The sequence below is a fragment of the Xyrauchen texanus genome, chromosome 39 (assembly GCF_025860055.1).
Source record: "Xyrauchen texanus isolate HMW12.3.18 chromosome 39, RBS_HiC_50CHRs, whole genome shotgun sequence".
NCBI classification, from domain to species: Eukaryota; Metazoa; Chordata; class Actinopteri; order Cypriniformes; family Catostomidae; genus Xyrauchen; species Xyrauchen texanus.
This window is the reverse complement of record NC_068314.1, coordinates 27,955,792-27,976,375: the sequence shown is the minus strand read 5'-3', so window position 1 is coordinate 27,976,375 and position 20,584 is coordinate 27,955,792. Positions and strand designations below refer to the sequence as shown.

Below are 20,584 nucleotides of genomic sequence, written 5' to 3'. Positions count from 1 at the left end.
CACTGGCTGAATATTTAGGAGCAGTGGGTTCACACACGTCTGTCCGCACAACTAAGCCGAGTCCACTTTTCACATAGACTACGTATGAAATCAGATACTACCCTCAATATAGAGTTCTCCACCGGGATTTGATGTTTTTAGATTTTGGGAAGCAAGTGCGACTGGAAGCCAGCTGCCATAAATAGACACTTTGACTTAGCTAATATGCTCTATGAAGAGAGCAGACATATAAAATATAGACGTAACCTTTGGATTTATATGGCTTTTAAATGCAGTCAAATAAGCCGGCCGATAAAAAGAAAAATAGGATGATTAAACAATTAATGTATGGTACACAGCAACAATCAGCATGTTTCCAATTGTGTCCATCCAACTCTAACAAACCCCATGTATGAAGCTTGATTCATATCAAGAACAACAGTTTAACAAAAGGGATATTACATCGCTCACTATTCCCTCTAGATATGTGCTTTGCTTGGTGCTTTTTTGAGGTCACCACCTTTAACAGATAATGGGGCTGCAACTGTGAAATATTGCTGACAGAGAGGTCATATATGTATAACAGCTACAGGGCCCCTTAACAGTGTTAAGGCGTACGCATGTGAAAATGAGTGTGTGAGAGCTGTAGGCCTATGCTTAGTGAGGCATGTAAGGCTTGATTTAATATTTGGCAACATAACACCCAATTCTCCTCAATGGTAATCAAAAGCAGAAAGTATAACAGAAAGTGTGTTTTTATTATTATTTTAAATATCAACCCAACATGCTCCCTTCAGCTTGACTCGTATGCAGTTTGGCTTTTGATCATACTCGAGAGTAGTAAAGGATTTATTCACGTGCCAACAATATAGGCTGCACGTGATAAGACTTAAAACACTTGTTAAAAGATGTAATTCTTCATAAAACATGTCATAAAATAATTGGCATATAAAATCAGAATGCACTTTTTTTATTCCGTTAGTTATTTTCTTAACTAACGGAGCTCATGCACAACAAACAACCAGTAATTTCTCAATAATACCAATTAATACAGTCAGACAAGCAATATGCCACTGATTCAGGTCCTTTTGCAAACTACAATCACCAAATCTGTTCCTTCTGTGCCATTTCATAACTACAGATGTTGAAACATTTGAAAATCTGTTGCATTCAGAGAGTGAGTTCATCTAAAGCGCCCCCTTGCGTCTCTTTAGATCATGACTGCACAAAAAGTAAATTCAGCTTTTACTTACGTCTTCTTATGAGTTGAGAAGGGTTGTGCCTTAATCACGGATTATTATAAATTTAAATATTTATGATATCAGTGTTTTATCACGATAGTTGTGAATATAGAGTTTATATTCACAAAACATTATTATTGTGTCACATAGCACGTGAGCAAGCCACCTAAAAACACTTGCAGACTGCGCCCTCTTGTGGCAATAGTTTGCTGACACCTTCCCATCCTTTCTTTTTAAGAATAGAACAGCGACACCAGCTGAATTTTGCAACCAGTTACAAGTATATAAGTATAAAATCAAACTAAAATGCAGGGAAGCAACAACAACAACAACAACAACAACAAAAAAATATTAATTTCCCCTCATTTCAGGTTAGCAGTCCTCTGTCCTCACGCTAAAATAAAGCTAAACTCAGCATCACGAATAGAGAAAAACGCAGGGTTGTTGAGCTAAAAGCAATTATGTGTGTTTTTTTTTTTTAAGTTTAAGTTCTTTTAAACTAGGCACGTCGTCTAAAAAACGCATTGCGTTAATAAAAACAGTCTAGCAATCTAACGTACATTTACAAGGGACATCATAGCTAAACAAGTTCGGTGAGAACGGCCACTTATTTTGAAAATATATTCTTCTGTGAGACCACAAAGCAACATCAACTGACTGAAGTTTCCACGTTGGAACAGTTTCACCCTCATTCTAAATGTCTGTCGGCTCCTTTAAGAGCGCAGACTTTCCATGCCATACACCGCGGTGACGTCAGAGAGCAGTAAGACGCTGGATGAAAGTCGTGAGGTGCCAGTGCTCATCTCTCTCATCGCATGTCATTCTCGATTTTGTTTTATTTTTTTTTTAATGAATATTTGTTTTAACTCACTCAGCGTGTCTTTCGAATACCCTGTGACAATTCGAAAACATTTTAACATTTAAGTGTTTTTATATAGTTCGCCTTTCAACTATCTGAACCCAAAATCGGTTGGTTGACCCTCGACATTTTCGATTTTAGCTAGTTAAGCTAGTCACAAAGAAACCGAAATAGCGGCACATCAGAGGGTTTGTGTCACCGTTTTATCATTTTTAAACGGACTGTATGTGCCTAGAGTCGAGCTCACTGAGGCAAATCTTCGCCTTGGGTGTTGTCAAAAGAAGGACTGAAGTTCGGGAGAAGTAGCTGCTTGGTTTACTGAGGGAAGAGATGTTGACTAACACCAAAAGTCCGTCGAAGCTTCCGAACCATCTGCAGAATCCAGCTCAGTTTATGCTGGGGAAAGCTTCACTCCAGATCAAGAAAAATTGCATATCCGACGACTACAAGGTCACTAGTCAGGTCCTGGGGCTGGGCATCAATGGAAGAGTTCTGGAGATCTTCCACAAGAGAAGTGGGGAGAAGTACGCTTTAAAGGTAGGTGACATGAGCATGTTTAAGACAAGGATATATTTCGGTGTTTATATTTAACAATAATCCGAACACCTCAACTTTGTTGTCAACTTGTCCATCTATGTAAATGCTTCATGGTAAGCATTTTTCTTTTTCGAAATATGTCTAAGGGACTTTCAAGGGATCAGGTTTGCTGAGGTGTCGTTCTGCAGGTGTTCCCCTAGGATACACAGGGCAAAACACTGTTAAATACTGAGTTAAACATTCATTTTAGGAGCTCAATGGAAATTGGAAAGCCATCTGTCTTATTAAAAAAGCAGGTGGCAGAGCAGGTCTCTGTTCCAGATGGTTCCAGCAATTTAATATTAACGAGTTTATTTGGATAGATTGGATTGGAGAAGACACCTCGATCTGGATAAGGTGTGTGTTTGACGCAAATCTACTCACAGTTACGTAAAACAAGAAAGCGAGTCATGTTTTGGTCAGGTGAATTTGGAAAAGGTGTGACAGTTGTTTTTTATATTGTTTCGATCGTTTTGGCCGTGTTAATGCCAACGGTATACATTTAGCCAAATATGTGTATTTTGGGGGGAATTTTGACATTTCAACATCAGTTCCTATAATACATCTATTATACAATGTGTACATAAAATAGTTACACTCTGGACCTTAAGGACAAACATGTCCCCATTGAAACCCATAAAAACTGTAATAATTGATCCCAGTGCCATTAAAGCATTAAATCACGAATTCTATGATATTATGCTTTCATTCTGGAGTCCTGGCCTCAATTTTAATTTTAAATATTTTCCACCTTATGGTGCAATATTTCTCTTGCTTAGCCTATGGAGCAAATACATGCTTTTTTCCTATTTTCTGTTTGCTGTATTATAGATCACTGCAGGCCAATTGAAAAAATTATGCAGCTAAAATTTTGGGGTGTGTTGGTATGGATGTCAGAACGTGTTTTTTAAGTGTGTATTGCGAAATGTGTGTGTGTGTGTTTGTTTGTGTGTGTGTGTGTGTGTGTGTGTGTGTGTGTGTTTGCGCAAAAAACAACAGTGGCATTATGTAAACAAACTGTCATTTCAAATCAAATCCCTTTATTGTCACTCAACCATAAACACAAGTGCAACAGTGGATGAAAGCCTTTGGTGCAGTTCCAAGTAACATAGCAGTATGTTAATTACAATAAACATTTGATTTACTCACAACACAGTTTACAAATCTTGTTATAGAGGTTCAAATCCTGAAAATGAATGAATATTTAGTAGTTATGATTAGGGATGCACCGATCTGATACCTGGATCGGTATCGGCTTCGATACTGAAGCTTTTAGACGGATCGGGTATCGGTCCGACGCAGTATTTGAGCGCTACTCACGAACAACATTTCAAATGATGCTCAATAGTTCCGTTCACTTATTATAGGCATTTAGAACGGCACCGGCAGTGCATTTGACCAGAATTTGAATAAGAAGCGAATTAAACTACTGTGAACTTGCCTACAAACAGACACGTCAGACAAAAATTTAAATACCAAAAGAAAACATGCAATCAGAACTGTTAAAAAGAATACAATAATAATCACATAATAATCATAGAAAAGCAACCCTAAAAAAGTGAGTTTTAAGAGAAGATTTAAAAATACTAAAAGATTCAGCATGTCTAACCTCAGAGGGAAGAGAGTTCCACAGTTTTGGAGCAAAAGAAGAGAAGGCCCTGTCACCCATAGAACGTAGACGAGTAGGAGGAACAGTTAAAAAAACAGATTTGGAGGAGCTGAGATCACACATTGGAAACTTGACAAGGATCCAGTGCAAGGACTCCAAGATAGGAGTGATGTGATCACTTGTCCTGGTCCTAGCCAAGTTTCTAACAGCAGAGTTTTGTGCATACTGCAAGGTAGATTTAGAGACCCCAACAAGTAAAGCATTGCAATAATCAATATGAGAAAATCAGTTTTTCAGCCACTTAGAAAGATAACATGGGGTGCAGTCTTGCAATGCTTCTGAGATGGAAGGAAATGTTTTAATATTATTCTTGACACGAGTATCAAATGTTAAATTAGCATCAAATATCACCCCCAAATTTTTCAATTTTGTTTGAAATTCCAGAGGAGAGCCATCCATATTTACGGTTAAAGAACCAGATTTACGAAGCTGGTGGGGTGAACCAACGACCATAACCTCAGTCTTGTCACTGCTGAGAAAAAGAAAATTTAGAGACATCCATTTTTTTATCTCAGTAATACATAGTGCAAAAAAGTCGACAGCCACACAATCACTAGGTTTTGAATGGATGTAAATCTGGGTGTTGTCTGTCAAAAAATGACAATTGAGACCAAGGGATCTTAAGAGTTGTCTCTTCTCTCACCCCTGTTGTCTGCAGCTCGAATGTCTGATAGAAACACAGATCACAGCTTGGCGATATATCTTTATTTCATCCTTAATTAAAGTTCATATAATATGGGAGCGTGCCATGTAAATAAACACAAACTCCAAAACTGTCATTCTCTGTGCGGTCAGAGCTGCTTCAACCAGTCGCGGAAGAGACCCAATCTGAGCGGGAGTCGAGACCAGGAGAGATTTAAAGTTCCGTCAGGTGATGCGCACTCTAACACGGAGATGCTCGTCTCTCGCCCCATTGTCTGCAGCTCGTAACGTGTTGCATCATTGATGAGATCATCGTGATAAGATCAATCTTATGTGAAAAATAACACTAAAATGACAACAACAATGAAGTGTGTGTGTGTGTGTGTGTGTGTGTGTGTGTGTGTGTGTGTGTGTGTGTGTGTGTGTGTGCATATATTTTTGGATAGACAAGATTGACAAATGCTTATCAATAATACTCTTATGGCTAAAAATGTTTACAGTGTTCAGTGACCAAAATGTCTATTGTGACTAAATGTTACTAAAATATGACTAAGATGTTAACAGTTTTCATTGACTAAAACTACATTAAAAAGCCCAGTAAGCCAAACAAAGCACAATTACAGATGTGTTTGCAAGTGTCACGCCATATGACAAGTCTTCACAGAGATGTAAAGAGACATGATGCACCGTTAGCAAAGTGGGATTTCAGAAAATGATCCACACACTGGACAAGAGGTACCAGCGATAAGTAGAACTTTTTAGAAAGAGGATTTGGAAATACCAGTTGGTCATTTAAAAAATAAAATGCAACAACAACAGTTTTAGTAGTTTGAGTGAACCACAATTTTATATCCAGTTTCCTTTTCAAAAGAGTTTATAGAAAGTACATGTTACATCCTGCTTAAATGTCTGGACAATCTTATTTGCAGTAAAGATATTATTTAATTTTGTAAAAATATTATTTTAATTTGAAAACACTGTGCATTTATAGTTGTTGTTGTTGCTAGTTTGTATGTTTGTGTTGAGAAATACAAATTTCAGCATTATCAGTAATCTATTTGTGCATTTTCCTTGATAACCTAGCAAGTTGACTCATGATGCCATTTGTTTATTATATCGAAATCGCATATTGCAAAATTAACCTCAATAATCGCAATATGACATTTCCCCCAAATCGTGCAGCCCTAATACAGTGTCAAAAGCGGCACTGAGATCAAGAAGGATCAGAATTGAAAGACAGCCAAAGCTATTAACAAGTCATTTGTTACCTTAACTAGTGCCGTTTCAGTGCTGTGGTGTTTGCGAGTGTATAATTGAGAAGCCACAATTCTTACTAACATTTTTGCAAAGAATGGAAGATTAGAAATGGGACTAAAGTTGTTAAGATTGTCCAAGTCCAAGTTATTCTTTTTAGGTACAGGGGTTACAGCAGCAGTTTTAAATGCTGCTGGCACAACACCAGTGCACAGAGAGTCATTTATTATACTCAAGACAACAGGACACAAAGAGGCAAAACATGATTTAAACAAACAATTTGGAATAGGATCAGCTGTTGAAGTGGCAGCTTTCATTTGTGATACCTCATTACCTAGAGGAACCAGATCAAGTGAGGAGTAATTTGAGAAAGAGGTGCCAGAGAAATATGAAATACTAAGAGAAGCAGATGAGACAGGAGTATTAACAATGTATTTACGAGCATTGTCTATATCTTGGTGCTGACAAAATCAAGAAATCTATTACAAAGGTGAGTTGAAGCTGGCACAATAGAGGAATTGTTACATTTGAGCAATTTGTTAATGGTATTATGAAACAGTTGTCTGAGATGTATTTGATTTATTATCAATTATCTGAGAAAAATAACGGGACTTGTCTGATATAATTTCTGCCTTGTATTCATGCAAGTGGTCTTTCCAAGCCTGGTGATGTACGTTCAGGCCAGAGAGACGCCATCTTCGCCTTCATAGAGAGCAGCACATCATTATATCAGGGAGCGGAACATACAAAGGAGACAGACTGTGAGTTCATAGGAGCAAATGAGTCCAAGCCAGACAGGAGAACGGTATTTAACATAGAATTTTGTCTGAAGAGTCAATGAAGTCAGTGAAATCAGAGAGATCAATGGATTTCCATTTGCGATAATTTACAGTGCGAGAAGAGGAAATGTTAGAGTGGGAGTTCAATATAAAAAAATGGTCAAATGGTCAGACAGCCCTAAAGCGTTGGAAAACTGAGACACAAACGATCCATTTGCAATCACAAGGTCTAATGTGTGACATTTATTATGTGCAGCACAGTCCATGAGCTGGTTCAAATCAAAGCACTCCTGTAAGGACAAAAAGTCCTTTGTCATTACAGAGTGTTTTATTTCAACATGGATGTTGAAGTCCCCCAGGATAAGAGTTCTCTCAAACTTGAGGCACAACAGTGAAAGTAGATCTGCAAACTCTGATAAAAAAATCTTAGGAGGCCTGCAGACTGTAGCAATGGCAGTAATGAAGGGTGCAGGGACATTCAGAAGGAGACATTCAAAAGAATGCCACTAAGGACCTCTGAGTAACTTTGTTTAAAGATGCACTAGGGTTAAGTTGCTGGTATGTTGGCATATAATGTTAGCTGACATGCAGTTGTGGGAACAGGGACAAACAGCATTTCTTTCTGTCTATTCTAGCTTAAATTGGGTTCACAGTCACGCTAGCATATGTTAGGTTGAGCTATTTTGAAGTTACCATCTTATCATTTGTTAGATTCCACCATAAGTCACACAATATTATAATTTTAGGACACATATTAAAACAACCACAAAACATGTAAGTTAATTCCCAGAACCTTAAAATAATTTAAATATACAGTCAAAGTTGTTCATTTAGCCTAATTAATACATTTCACTTTGTTTACTTTGATTGGAAATTGGTATGGATGTCACCTGCATTTAGATGAAATTATGACTTGTCAGCTTCATTCAGGATTCATTCTGGGGAAATTTGACCAACAAAAAACACAAATTATGGAATTTGCGAATCCAGTGAATTGCTGCCCACAACCTCCCATTACAGTAGAATACTAGTACTATAACATGATTCTATGCTCATTAGTTTTTAATTTGGAGTGTTGTCAGTGTTACTGATGGCGGCGACCTCTTCTATCAAAGTGATTGTATCCTATATAGGCCTACTACTTGGCCAAAAATAAAGGCAACAAGAATTAGGGCAAAAAGTTGGTTATATGTCTCAAAGGTCAAAACAATCCACTTCTGTGGTTGTTCCTCCTCCCACTCGTGGTCTGTTCTAGTTGTAATGGAGTAGAAGTGAGGAGGTGTTCAGTCACTCCCTCGTACTCTGTTAGTAGGTTGGAGTCTTTTTAGAGCTCTTGTTTACTACAGTAAAGTTGAAAGTTATTTTGTTGCCATGATCACATTGAAAAGCAATGGGATCTTCTTATCTACAAACGGGCACTGCTGTAAGATCCAGTGTTTGCTTTTTGCATCAGTTTGGCAGCATAGAATGATTTTCTGTTGTAGGAAAGCCCTGTTGATCTTCCTGGGACTCTGATGATGTCAGCACCCTGGCCTGATTTCTGTCATCATGCTGGATCACTGTCCTCTACGGTGACTTGTCTGGCTAGGCCCCACATTCATCAGCACCACACGGCCTGGCTGTTTTTAGCTGCAAAGAGCATTGCATGCTTGTGGGAGTTATGAAAAGATAGTGGGGGCATAAAGCATGAGGTTTAGATCAGTGGTTCGCAAACTTTTTAGTCAAACCCCCCCATTACTATACACATTTAAAATGCTTCTGGGTTTTTCCCTGGGTCAAAAATAATCTTTTGTGGTGGCTGACATACATGGTCTTCACATGTGTGATGCAGTTTTTATTTTTTTTTAGGTAATTGCTATTAATATTTAAGATACTTCGTTACGTTTCATGTTTGTAATGAATATGATTCATTTGATCATATGAGCATCTAGAAACCTTGTACTTCAAGGTGTTGTGGGAAATCAAACTAATTTGACACCTTATTTCTATAGGCCTAGTTATAATATTCATGAGTAAGCCACTTTACTGATTTGGGATCTGTGCATCTATAGAGGAAACGCTTGTTTCCTACTCCAAATCGGATATTGTTTTCCTTTTACCAGACTCTTAATATTTTGGGAATAATTTTGATTATAGGAATATCTGACACCAAACCAGGGCAGTTTGCTTCCTAATTTCAAACATAATCAGAACAGGAAATGCATTAAAATACTACACATGTGTTTGTTAATAATTTAAAGGTCCAGACTTTTATTCTACACTGTACATGCTCTTTTGTTTACCATAGTTCTTTCTTTGTTTAACACTTGCATTTGCAATGCCATAATCACAAGAAGGATCATGGATGGCTCCTTATTACAGTGGTTAGTGTTTCTTAAAAAACAAAGAACAAAAAAAAAAACACATTTAACACAACTTCCACAGTTGTAATGAATAATTATGTTACAGTTTACTGTGATAAATATTAGTAAGTGTGTTGATGTGTAGATATGAAATGTCTTGTAATTGATGCTGGTGCAAGTGTTTTCCTTTTTCCTTGTCAGAGCTGTTCATAATGTCAATGCTGTAGCCGTTTGAAATGGTTGAATTGCTCCATAGCTCTTTAATATAGAAAGTTCTCTTGACGAATCGCAGGCCGTGTGTCTACCAAAGCATTTTTCTTGAGGCTAGTTTTTTTTTTTTTTATTGTTTGCAATGGGAGCCAGTGGCGTGATGAGGTGGTGAGCATCTATTCCATGCTGAGCCCTACACGCATAGCGTTTTTTTTGTGGTCAGCTAGAGATTAAACATTTTCAAAATTGGGTAAAACGTAGCGCTTGTCACTGTCACTTTTTATCCAGTCGTCCAATCACAGTGGAGGAGGAGCAGGACAAATACCACACCGACCAACTGTCACATCCTACTTGTACAACGACGGAACAACAATGAAAGAATTTGCTGAGTAGGGTTGTTGTGATTGGTCGTTCATGAACGATTTGTTCATTTTGAACGAATCTTTTATGTGACTCAGAAGAATGAGTAGTCTCAGAGAGTGATTCGTTAATTTTGTGTTGGATGCGCATTCGCCTATGCGCTATATAGGAAACAGAAATTATCAGTTCACCTTTCAACTCTTTTGGTCCAGGTTGTTTGTTTTTTTTGTCACATGACATCCGTTTATGTTATGTAGTGCACACACAGGAAACCGAAATTATTAGTTCACTTCTCGAGTCTTCTTGTCAAAGTCATTCGTTCTGTAATTGCATAGCGCATACTGCTGTCACGTGACAAAAGAACGAATGACTTGGACAAGAAGATTAAATCCAGATGTGAGCTAATCTTTCTGTTTCTCATAATTTCTCCTTGGCTGCATTATAATTATTTACTTATTCGGACTATAATCAAAGTTTGCGTAAGTTTGGGGGGGGGTGGCTATTGACAATTGAAAATGTTTATTTAATTCTGCTCCAATTAACAAAATTACTTGAATAAAGTTTCATTCAATTTGCTGAACGAGACTCAAAGATCCAAGTCAGTAAAATTATCCAATCTTCCCATCTCTGTAGGGTTACACCAGTTGTGCATAAGGTCTCATGTAAGTTGGAACTTAAAGTTCACACTAAGAGCTAGTAACTGCTAGTTAGTTTATAACTAACTTTATTTTGTTGCACCCCCAGCTTTTAAGACAAGACTTAACTAGTAGGTCATAAGCTCTCCATGAAGTAATGCGTATTTGCATTATATGATGTTTACTTGTATTGATCCAAAAAACAGCCTTCATATTTTTACACAGAAGTGTTCAAGCTGTGAATCTCAATTTGATCTTGTTACACTTAATGTTCAAACCTTGTTTGCTCACGTAAATGTCAGCTGCAATAAATATATCACCATTAAAATACGATACGTAATAAAAGAAGATTTGATAAATAGTATATTTGCCCTATGTAAATAACAATATATAGGAACAGTATTGAAAAGACATAATTGGTGATAAATAGGGCTGGGCGATAAAACGCTATCAATATTTATCACGATAAAAAATCATGATGACGGTTACGCCTGCCATCATCTCTAGTGAGCAGCGCGGCAAACCAACCACACCGGTTACATCACAGTTTTTAGTTCTGTGGTGTATTTTGGAATATTTTTCTCTAGAACTGAAACACGCTTCACTGATGCCCTGTCCCGGGCCGCACCCGCTTCCTCTTTTCCCCACATGTGAGTAAACATGAGGTGCGTGTTTCCAGAGCGCCTTTAGACCATAAAGTTTTTTTCTTTCTAAATTTAGTTTTATTAATCGGCATGTTCCAAGCCTTTAATAATAAACAAATAGATTTCTGTTCTAATTTCGTGAAATTATTCAGATTTCATCATCTCTGACAAGGATGAAAGACAAAGCAATTACTAGTTTGTAGCCTAGTCTTTCTCACTTTAATGAAAATAGAAAAATGGTCCATTCAGACTTTTACATTTTCAAACGTTTCTCTCTGGAGATACCCCTGAACACCCATACAGTATCATTCATCAGTCACAAGGGCTTCTATGCCCCCATACTTGGATATCTTTATGTAAAGAAATATGAAAATAATTTTAATGTAAAAAAAAAAATATATATACTGTCATTATGATTCAAAATGAACAGATCATCTTATAACATTCATCCAACACATATCCAACTGCACTCAATTGATAAACTCTATAAAATATTGTAATATTTTCATAGAAGATCCCTCAGACACCACTGCATTGGCTGTGTCTGGGCCCACAACGCAGATTTGTAAAGACTATTTAGACTTTTTAGGATTTTGTTTTCTCTTCTTTTTTTGGAAATTCAAAAGAAATGCGCAAATGTGATTCAATATAAGAATATTGCGATAATATTTTTTGCCATATAGTCCAGCCTAGTGATAAATAAATACTAATACAACAGGCTGAGAAAATAGATTTTATTATCTTATATATATTTTGAATGTGTTGAAACTTGACACACTGAAAAGTTTAATGAGACAGTCATGTGATTCGCTCTGCGCTATTCTGTTACCGGAGCTCACATATCAAGTGAAGCCTGGTTGACCTGGGTGCTCTAGTGATACAGTAGAATAGAGCAGAGCATGTCTCGCGTGTGATTCTCAGTGTATTGCACAATACTCACATGAAACCAGTCTTTAAGCACCCCGCGCTCATCCACATTCCAAATGAGAAGAATAGTTAGTGCTTATAAACAGCAAAAGCAAGAAGACATTGAAATGTCGGCAGCAGAAAATGTTTCAATGCAGGAAAAACCCTGTTCTCACAAAAGCAGAGGATTTAACAGAGGATTTAATAGCAATCTCTCTTCACTGAGAGTCCAGCTGAAATATATCAATCACTTGCACAATTGACTCCCTGAATTGGATTGTAAGCATTCTTCAAAAGTTTATGCTTCATCATCATAATAATAATAATAATAATTATTATTATTATATACCAATTTTTATTAATGGGCTTTTCCTTCAATCCCACCATCTCCCTGCAGTGCCCTCACGCCTCCCTCGGGAGGATTTAGAGGAATAGACAATGACTGATGGTGCTATTGAGAGTCCATTTAATGATTGGTGTTAGAGAAACAGTTATTTACTTATCACTTTATTAGTCTGCAATTACCGTTTGTGCGTCACTGTGCCTTTGATCAATATTTGAGGGGAAATGTGAATCTCAGTTGACTTGCTTGCCTATTATTAAAGCCAATTTGACTTGAGTCCTGTATCATGAAGCTGGCTTCAGTGGCTAGCCAGGTACAGTATGTTTTAGTTTAGTTTGCCTCAATCCCAGGTTTTAGGTACCATGAATATTGGTCTGCTTTTAGTTGTGTTCATTGCCATAGCAACTTATGCTACACAGCTAACCTGCTCTGTAGCAGGTTTCATTCTGGATTACAGATCGCTAACAGATGCTGAACCAATCAGCTGTGAGTAAAATGACATCTCCGATGCAACCAAGTCACTCCCCTGTGTCTCTTAAAGCACTCTACAAATAAAATCCACAAAATGAACTCTTCATGATAAATGATTTATTTGAGAATCTAATTGTAGATTTTCAGCAGATAGTTTTGTATTTTATTTAAAATGTTATTTCTTTACATTTACCCTCTTTAGCCATAGCAAAAATATCTTTGAAAATATAAACATAATGTATTAGCTATCCATAAAACGGATTAATATGATACCTGCAAAAAATAATAGTTTTTAAAATAATAAAAGCTCAATATTGCTATGGAAAGGGGTGAATGCCACCCAAACCCCTTCTTTCTTTCAGGGACTCGAGATGAACATACAGTATAAGTTATAATAATATAAGCAGTACACAAAATACATATTTTATAAAAAGAAGAAATAAGTCTTATTATTGCATACAAATTTTTTGCTTCCAATTGCTACATTTTTAAACAATAGTTGCCATTTTTTTATGTTTTTTTGTATTTTGTTTGTAGAAGACTATGTACAAATTGTACATCAAGAAAAAGAAATAAAAAACACAATGTTATTTTGAATAACCATATCAAATAGCCATTCACAACCTTTTCTAAAAAATAACATTTAATTAGTTAATTTAAATGTATTTCAAATAAAGTGGAAAGTTAAGACGACACCTCCCTTTTTTTAGATTTTAAATGAGATGGGACATCATACCTCATTTTAACAAATTTTGTTCAATAATCAAGAATCTGATAGAAACAATCTGTCTAAATTAATGTATAATATTTAAGCACATCCCATTTATGTTCACATTCCAGACTTTTTTTTTAATTAATTTTAAACGTTACTTTCTCCATTTGGTATATTTCTGAAATCGTTTCTCTCCATCTTTGAAATTGTGGGCGTTCTGGTTTAAGCCCATTTTTTGTAATCTGTTTCAAAGCTGCTATTCTGATTACACTAAATATATTTTGGACAATGCTCCAGCACAGGACACAATGGGGGAAAATTATCGGTGTGGATTTTTGTCAATAACAATAGTTCCAGAAATCGTTATCCGCGCTGATTAATTGGCAAAACCGATATATCGGTCGACCTCTAGTCTCTTTAGTGTCCTAAGTTTTTATAACTGTGACCTTAATTGCCTACTGTCTGTAAGCTGTGTAGTCTTAATGACTGTTCCACAGGTGCATGTTCATTAATTGTTTATGGTTCATTGAGCATGGAAATCATTGTTTAAACCATTTACAATAAAGATCTGTAAAGTTATTTGGATTTTTATTGGTTATCTTTAAAATACAGTATCCTGAAAAAGGGACGTTTCTTTTTTTGGTGTGTGGGTGTGTGTGTTTGTGTATTCGTTTTGTAATCAATTATATTTATTTGTAATGGTTTTGAATAGAGGTCGACCGATTAATCTGGCGAATTTTTTTTTTTTGCATTTATTTAACATAATCGGCATCGGCCAATATCCAAGTATATCAAGCCGATTATTAGGCAGGCGCATCTGTTGGCAGCCTAGTGTTGTTGTGGAACACGTGTTCGACGCACGCTGCCCCTAGAGTCATTTTCCAGCAGAGTGAGCAGACCTCATCCAGTGCCTAAGGAAGGAGCTAAGTTCCTTGGAGAAAACGGTAAGGATTAAATTTGTATAACTTCTTTATATTTAATTAAAAACATTTGATATGTTACTGCCAACTTCAAGAAAAAACGCGACATGACGTTCGGCTACTTTGGATATTGATAGCGTAGTTGAAGTTGCATTATCACAGCAGAAGGGTTGCTATCATGTCACAATAAGTAAGCAAGAATTTTGCAATTACAGACAGTGAATCTGAGACTTTTATTTGTTCTGTTTGTGTGTCTTTTATTTGAGAGGGTTGTCACTTTATGGTCTTTTTATAAGCTCTTGTTTCCATTGTACTGTATTTAACCTCCTCTTTGATCCATACATCATGTGTGAGCCTGGGATGTGACCTCTGATATATTGAGCAGATTAAGCAGAGGATTAAAAACCATGTGTTGTCTGTCCTTAGGTTGTGTGTTTTTCTGTCTGCCTATGGAGATAGGCTAATATTTTGGTGAATCACCTGGTAAACGTTAGCTTATTTGATGTTTTACACTGTTTATAATTGACCATAGTTGAGTAAATGATCCTGGGTACAGGTTGGGGCTGAATGATTAACCAAAATAAAATCCAAATCGTTATTTGACCCAGTGTGATTTTTAAACCATGAGGGCTGTGATTTAATTAAATAAATAAATTGTCTTTTCGCCCTGCCCGCTGTGCTGCACCTGTGTGCATGTCTGTTGTGTTTAGTGCTTTCTTAAATACATGTTAACGGGATCAGTGAATTACTCGTGTTTTCAGAGTGGTTCTGTGCTCCATTCTCACAAATAATATCTATCTGGTGTCAGATGTGCTCTGAGTTCGGGTTGGTGTGCTTGCTTGCTTGAGCACATTATTTAAAGTGCCCCAGAATTTCTTTAATTGCACATTTGCGTAATTTCACACATTTCTATGTTTGGCCGCTACGATTTATTATTCACATTAAAAATAACCCCATGAAAGTTGGTTTTTGATTACAGCAAGGCAGATGAGGGCATTTCACTGCATTATAAGGCTGTCAAGTCAACTACAAACAACAGTTTCTGTCCCTTCAGTTTTCAAAATAGAAGCTTACACCAAAATAAAGGCTTGAGGATTTAACCGGACTGCTGCATTTCCCAAAAGCATCGCAAGTTTAAAAGAATAGTTGACCCAAAAATGAAAATTCTCTCAGCATTTACTCCAATTTACTTGCACTGCCAATCCAGATGTGTATGAGTTTATTCTGCTGAATACAAAGCCGTGTTGTGCCCTTTGTCAAACTGTATTATATACCTTCTATTTATTTGTGTATTTATCATTTTTCCTATTGTAGGGCTGCGCTTAGGCCATATATCCCTAAGAAATGCATCCACTAGGGCTGCAACTAATGATTGTTGTGATAATTGAGTAATCTAATGATTATAAGAACGATTGTTCGACTTTTCGGGCGATTATTGCAACGATTAATCATTAGCTTTTAGCAGCCTATTCAGCTTGTGCACAAAGTTAAAAGGTTGTATTAAACATGCTTACTAACAATAAAGAGGACAAAATTATAATAGAAAAAATACCTCTAAATGACATTCACTGAATTAAAGGAAAAAGATACTTTTATTAAGTTTTATTTGTAAAACAATCACTGCCAAAAATCCTATTGTTGGCAGTGTTTTTGTTTTAGAAGGAACTACAGAAGGTACCTTGAATACCCCCAACCCCCCACTTGTTTATTTATACTTCTGCCAGTGCAGTAGGGCTGCACGATATTGGGAAAATATGCGATATGCGATATTGTTGTTGAATATTGCGATAACGATATTTCTTGCGATATATTTCCTTAAAGAAATTCTATTTTTATTAGTCATTTTAAAAATAATACTAAAATAAACAGGTAATAGATACATTCTTCAGTTTAAAAACTATGAATGACTGAAAAACACAATAAAATGCATTACTCTCAAACATTATTTATTTATTCACATGTAACCATGCAATCATCAAGAGCATCTTCAAACAAGAGCATTTTTTAAACAAAATATTCCCTTTCTTGCCTGTTTTTTAAAATAAAATTATTTTTTAATGAAAAAAATATATATATTTTTTTAAATAAAAATATACTATTAAACAAAGTGTACAGGCCTTAAATAAATTTGTATTTAGTGGAAACATCCACAAGAATAAAATTTGTAATAACATGTTGGCCTAAACCTATATTTCAGCACAATGCAATGCTATATGTGCTTAACAGTGAAAGCAATTTTATTTCAGGTGTTTTGCCAGGAAAACTAGCATATTGACCTTGTTCGGTTTTAAACATGTGCGTTGGCATGTCACAACATTTCCTGCTGTACTAAAAAGTCTCTCTGAAGGTTAACTAGTTGCAGGTATACAGAGATACTTCTTGACGCATGTGTCGTACATCTGTGGAATTGCGACTTGAGAAAAATAATTTCTCGATGGAAGCTGATATCTCCGGTCCAATTTGTTAATTAGACTCACAAAGCCATCTCTGCTCACAGTGTTAACAGGCATCATGTCTTTAGCTAAAAAGCGTGTGATAGATTCTGTTAATTCCCTGTGGCGAGTTACACTTTCAAAACTTTTATTTATGGTTGTCTGTGAGACTCTGCTATTGTTAACCTTATTTGGCATTTCGTTGGCAGTTTTGAGCTTACTTTTTAAGTCGTTATATTGCTCCCTGTGGTTGCGTTCCAGATGACTGTGGAGATTTGTTGTATTTCCTCTCGACGTGGCCACAACTTTTCGGCACGACTTACACAGTACTTGCATTTGGTACGTCTTCTCTCTTGAAGCCAAAATATTGCCATATTTCAGACGTACTGTTCTTTTTAGCCACAAGTTTGTCGCTGTTGTCATTTTCCGGCTCGCTTGTCTCAACTCCTGCCATTAGTTTTTATTTTCCACCCTCTCTGCTCCGAGCCACTGCTAGGTTCTGTGCCACTAGCCACTGGTGAGGCGGGTATAAGACCCCATCTGATTGGTCAAATTTGGATAAACAACATATGCATGCAACGCACACATGCTTGGCACATAAAAAAAAAAAATTATTTATCGCACCTCTCTGCGATACGGATATCGCATATACTATTATTGCGATAGCGATAATTTTTCGATATATTGTGCAGCCCTACATTGCAGTAAAGACAAAATATACTCAAGATATATTCTCTGAAAGCGAGTCTAAATATCTTATATGTTGCTTCTCAGGTGAATGCATCTTTATATATTTTTAAAAATTTCAATTTTTAACATGATAGAATTCACAGCCCGTGGACGGGCCCTTAAATGTACAAAATAAAAGTATGCGATAAACAAAACTGCTGTGTGTTACATTGGTACACATGCCACATATCTTTGGAAAGCTAAATTTCTTGATTTTCTATTGATATAAACCATTTTAAGATACAATCACAACAGCAGGTACAATCTATATCTTTGTCAGACCACCAACATATAAACAACCAATAACAAAATTTAGGCAACTCACCTATGAAGCATCATAGTATTCCACTGATCCATAACTTCCTGACAAAAACGGTGTTGTTTCATTATCAAATGTCCAAATGATCAAATCAAGTAAAATGTTTAGTCCAAATCACATTATTACATCAATAAATATCCACAGACTCTTGTTGCATCATTTCAAAGCACCTGGCAGCTGTACCTAAACTTTCACATATTATCGGTAATAACTTCAGTTCAGATGTAAACATTTCCTATATCCGGTATCAAAATGGAAGCACGCACTCTGACCTTTCGATTGACACCTCATTTGACCCAATAGGAGCTTCCATGTCCTGTCCAAAGCCTTCAATACCCAACCACAGTCTGTGTCGAATGTAAGGGCATACCCACTTTCCTTTGTTTACTGATCAAACCAATTACATCGAAGAGTGGAAATGACTGACTGGTATAGCCAATGAAATTCTGAAAACAGTGATATGCAGCTTTAGTGGTAAGATTAGAGCACGGTTCTGTAATGTGTGTGCGCAAAATTGCCTTGCCATTACCGAGTGTGTCGTGCATCTGTGCGTAAAAATATTGGAGAGTTGTTTTGGAACTGTTTACACATTTGGCGATTTAAATATGGTGAAACGGACGCGAAAAACAGGATTTTCACCCCAGGATGTGATATAAGAAGGCATTTACTGTGGAAATGATGAGTTTGGAGATGAAATTTCTGAAAACTATACGGATAATTCGGAGGCAGAGGAAATGTTTATGGAGAGATGAGACATTGCTCTGGACAAGTAAGTGTTTTCTTGTGTTTTATAACATATATACTGTATATTCCGCATAAATAAGCTTTAGTTTGAATAATGAATACACATTTTGTAATTACCCTTTGTCGTGTGTTTCCTCAGTGAGTGTTTGAACCGTTTGTGCGTGTTTTTTGTATTTGTTTGTGCGTGTGTGAGTTCATTGAGTGTTTGAACCGTTTGTGCGTGTTTTTTGTATTTGTTTGTGCGTGTGTGAGGTTTTAGTTCATTGTTTGTTTCAGATCTATTGACATGCTATATAGATGTTTTGTATATTTACTGTAAATATGTGTGTGTATGTGTATATATATATATATATATATATATATATATATATATATATATATATATATATATATATATATGGACGTAAAATATATATATAAATAAATCAATAAATATAAGTTGAAAATAAGAATATATGTTGTGTTTGAGAGTCTATTTGTTACAATGCAGGGAGGTGGGGAGGGGTAGGCCCATCTATGTGTTACAATGCTGAATTCATGGGGGAGGTGTAGGCCCATCTATTTGTTCCATAGTACATTGGCAAAGTATACAGTATTTACAGTAAATATACATACAATAATACATATTTACACAGTCGAAAAGAAAAACTATATATATATATATATATATATATATATATATATATATATATATATATATATATATATATATATATAGAATACAGAAAAGATGGAAAAGTTGTGTCTAGCTTTGTAAATTACATTTATTTATTCTCACTGAATCAGATAGCGATTGGGAGCCGGATGCGGGCCACATAAAGTGGAGCAGCAGGACAGCACCTCATCAAGAGAGGAGGGCTTTCAGAGAGACCCTTGCTGAGGAGCATGGCAGAGTTGGGGTCTCACTCCACAGCCAGACCCGTATCTCCTGCTCCACGAAGAGCACATCACAGGCCGTTGCACATCACCAAATCTTGCACCGCTGGTCGTCTGAAGTGCAGGCAGTGTCATGCAAAGACACCAGTGAAGTACTCCTGTGATGTGCCTTTGTGCTTTGTACCCAAATGTGACTGCTACAATGACTGGCATGTTGCTAGAAACATGTACAATTTTATAATGGTTTGTAAATACTTTGTGTAAAAATTCATGTAAATAGTTTGTGTATTTTTTATATAAACAAATTGTCCACCATAGCACTAGTTTTGACTCTTTTATATGCACAACATTTAGTTTCAAGAAGGGAAAAGGCACTCTAATGTGTTTATGCATCAGTTACTCTGTGTCAGCAAAACTAATAGTGGATCTGGATATGGAATATGATAGCTCTAAGTGTCATCTTTCATTAGAGCCCAAAATTATGACTGTACGTTGAAGCGTTCAAAAGTAGGAGCCTTTTTGTCCTAGGTTACCAAAGGGTCCTTTTGGAGTATCCAAAAGGCACTTTTGTAAAACGCCTGGGTGTACCCTTAGAAAAACATGTGTAAAATATTAATTTTTTTATGGTATTGTTATAACATTTGAACTTGGACTAGGTAAGGCTTCATGCTGTGATCCCATTGTGTTCTCAAGCTAATAGCTACAAGTTATAGTTATCTGCAGGCATCTGTATGCAAAAAAAAATTTCAGGCGGAAAAACAAACTTCTATTTCATTGTGTTCAAACTTCTATTACTCAAAATCAGTAGCACTTACAGTAATTCTGACTGCTGGGGAAAAAACTTCAGAGTGTCCCCTTTCAAATGTGACCAAAACCATGCATGTACTCCAAACGGTTCAAGAACAGCTTTAAATTTACTTTGGGTATGCCTTGATTAGGCGT

The 20,584-nt window shown here is 36.4% G+C and overlaps 1 protein-coding gene across 1 annotated transcript in view; it reads left to right on the top strand.

Moving 5' to 3' along the window:
* Positions 1-1,995: 1,995 nt before the first annotated feature.
* The window catches only part of LOC127632591 (MAP kinase-activated protein kinase 2-like), a 58,173-nt gene continuing 39,584 nt past the window's right edge, over positions 1,996-20,584 (top strand). Inside the window, exon 1 of the mRNA XM_052111266.1 lies at positions 1,996-2,616. Coding sequence (XP_051967226.1) covers positions 2,410-2,616 — 207 coding nt within the window. The 5' untranslated portion in view covers positions 1,996-2,409. The remainder of the gene's footprint in view (positions 2,617-20,584) is intronic.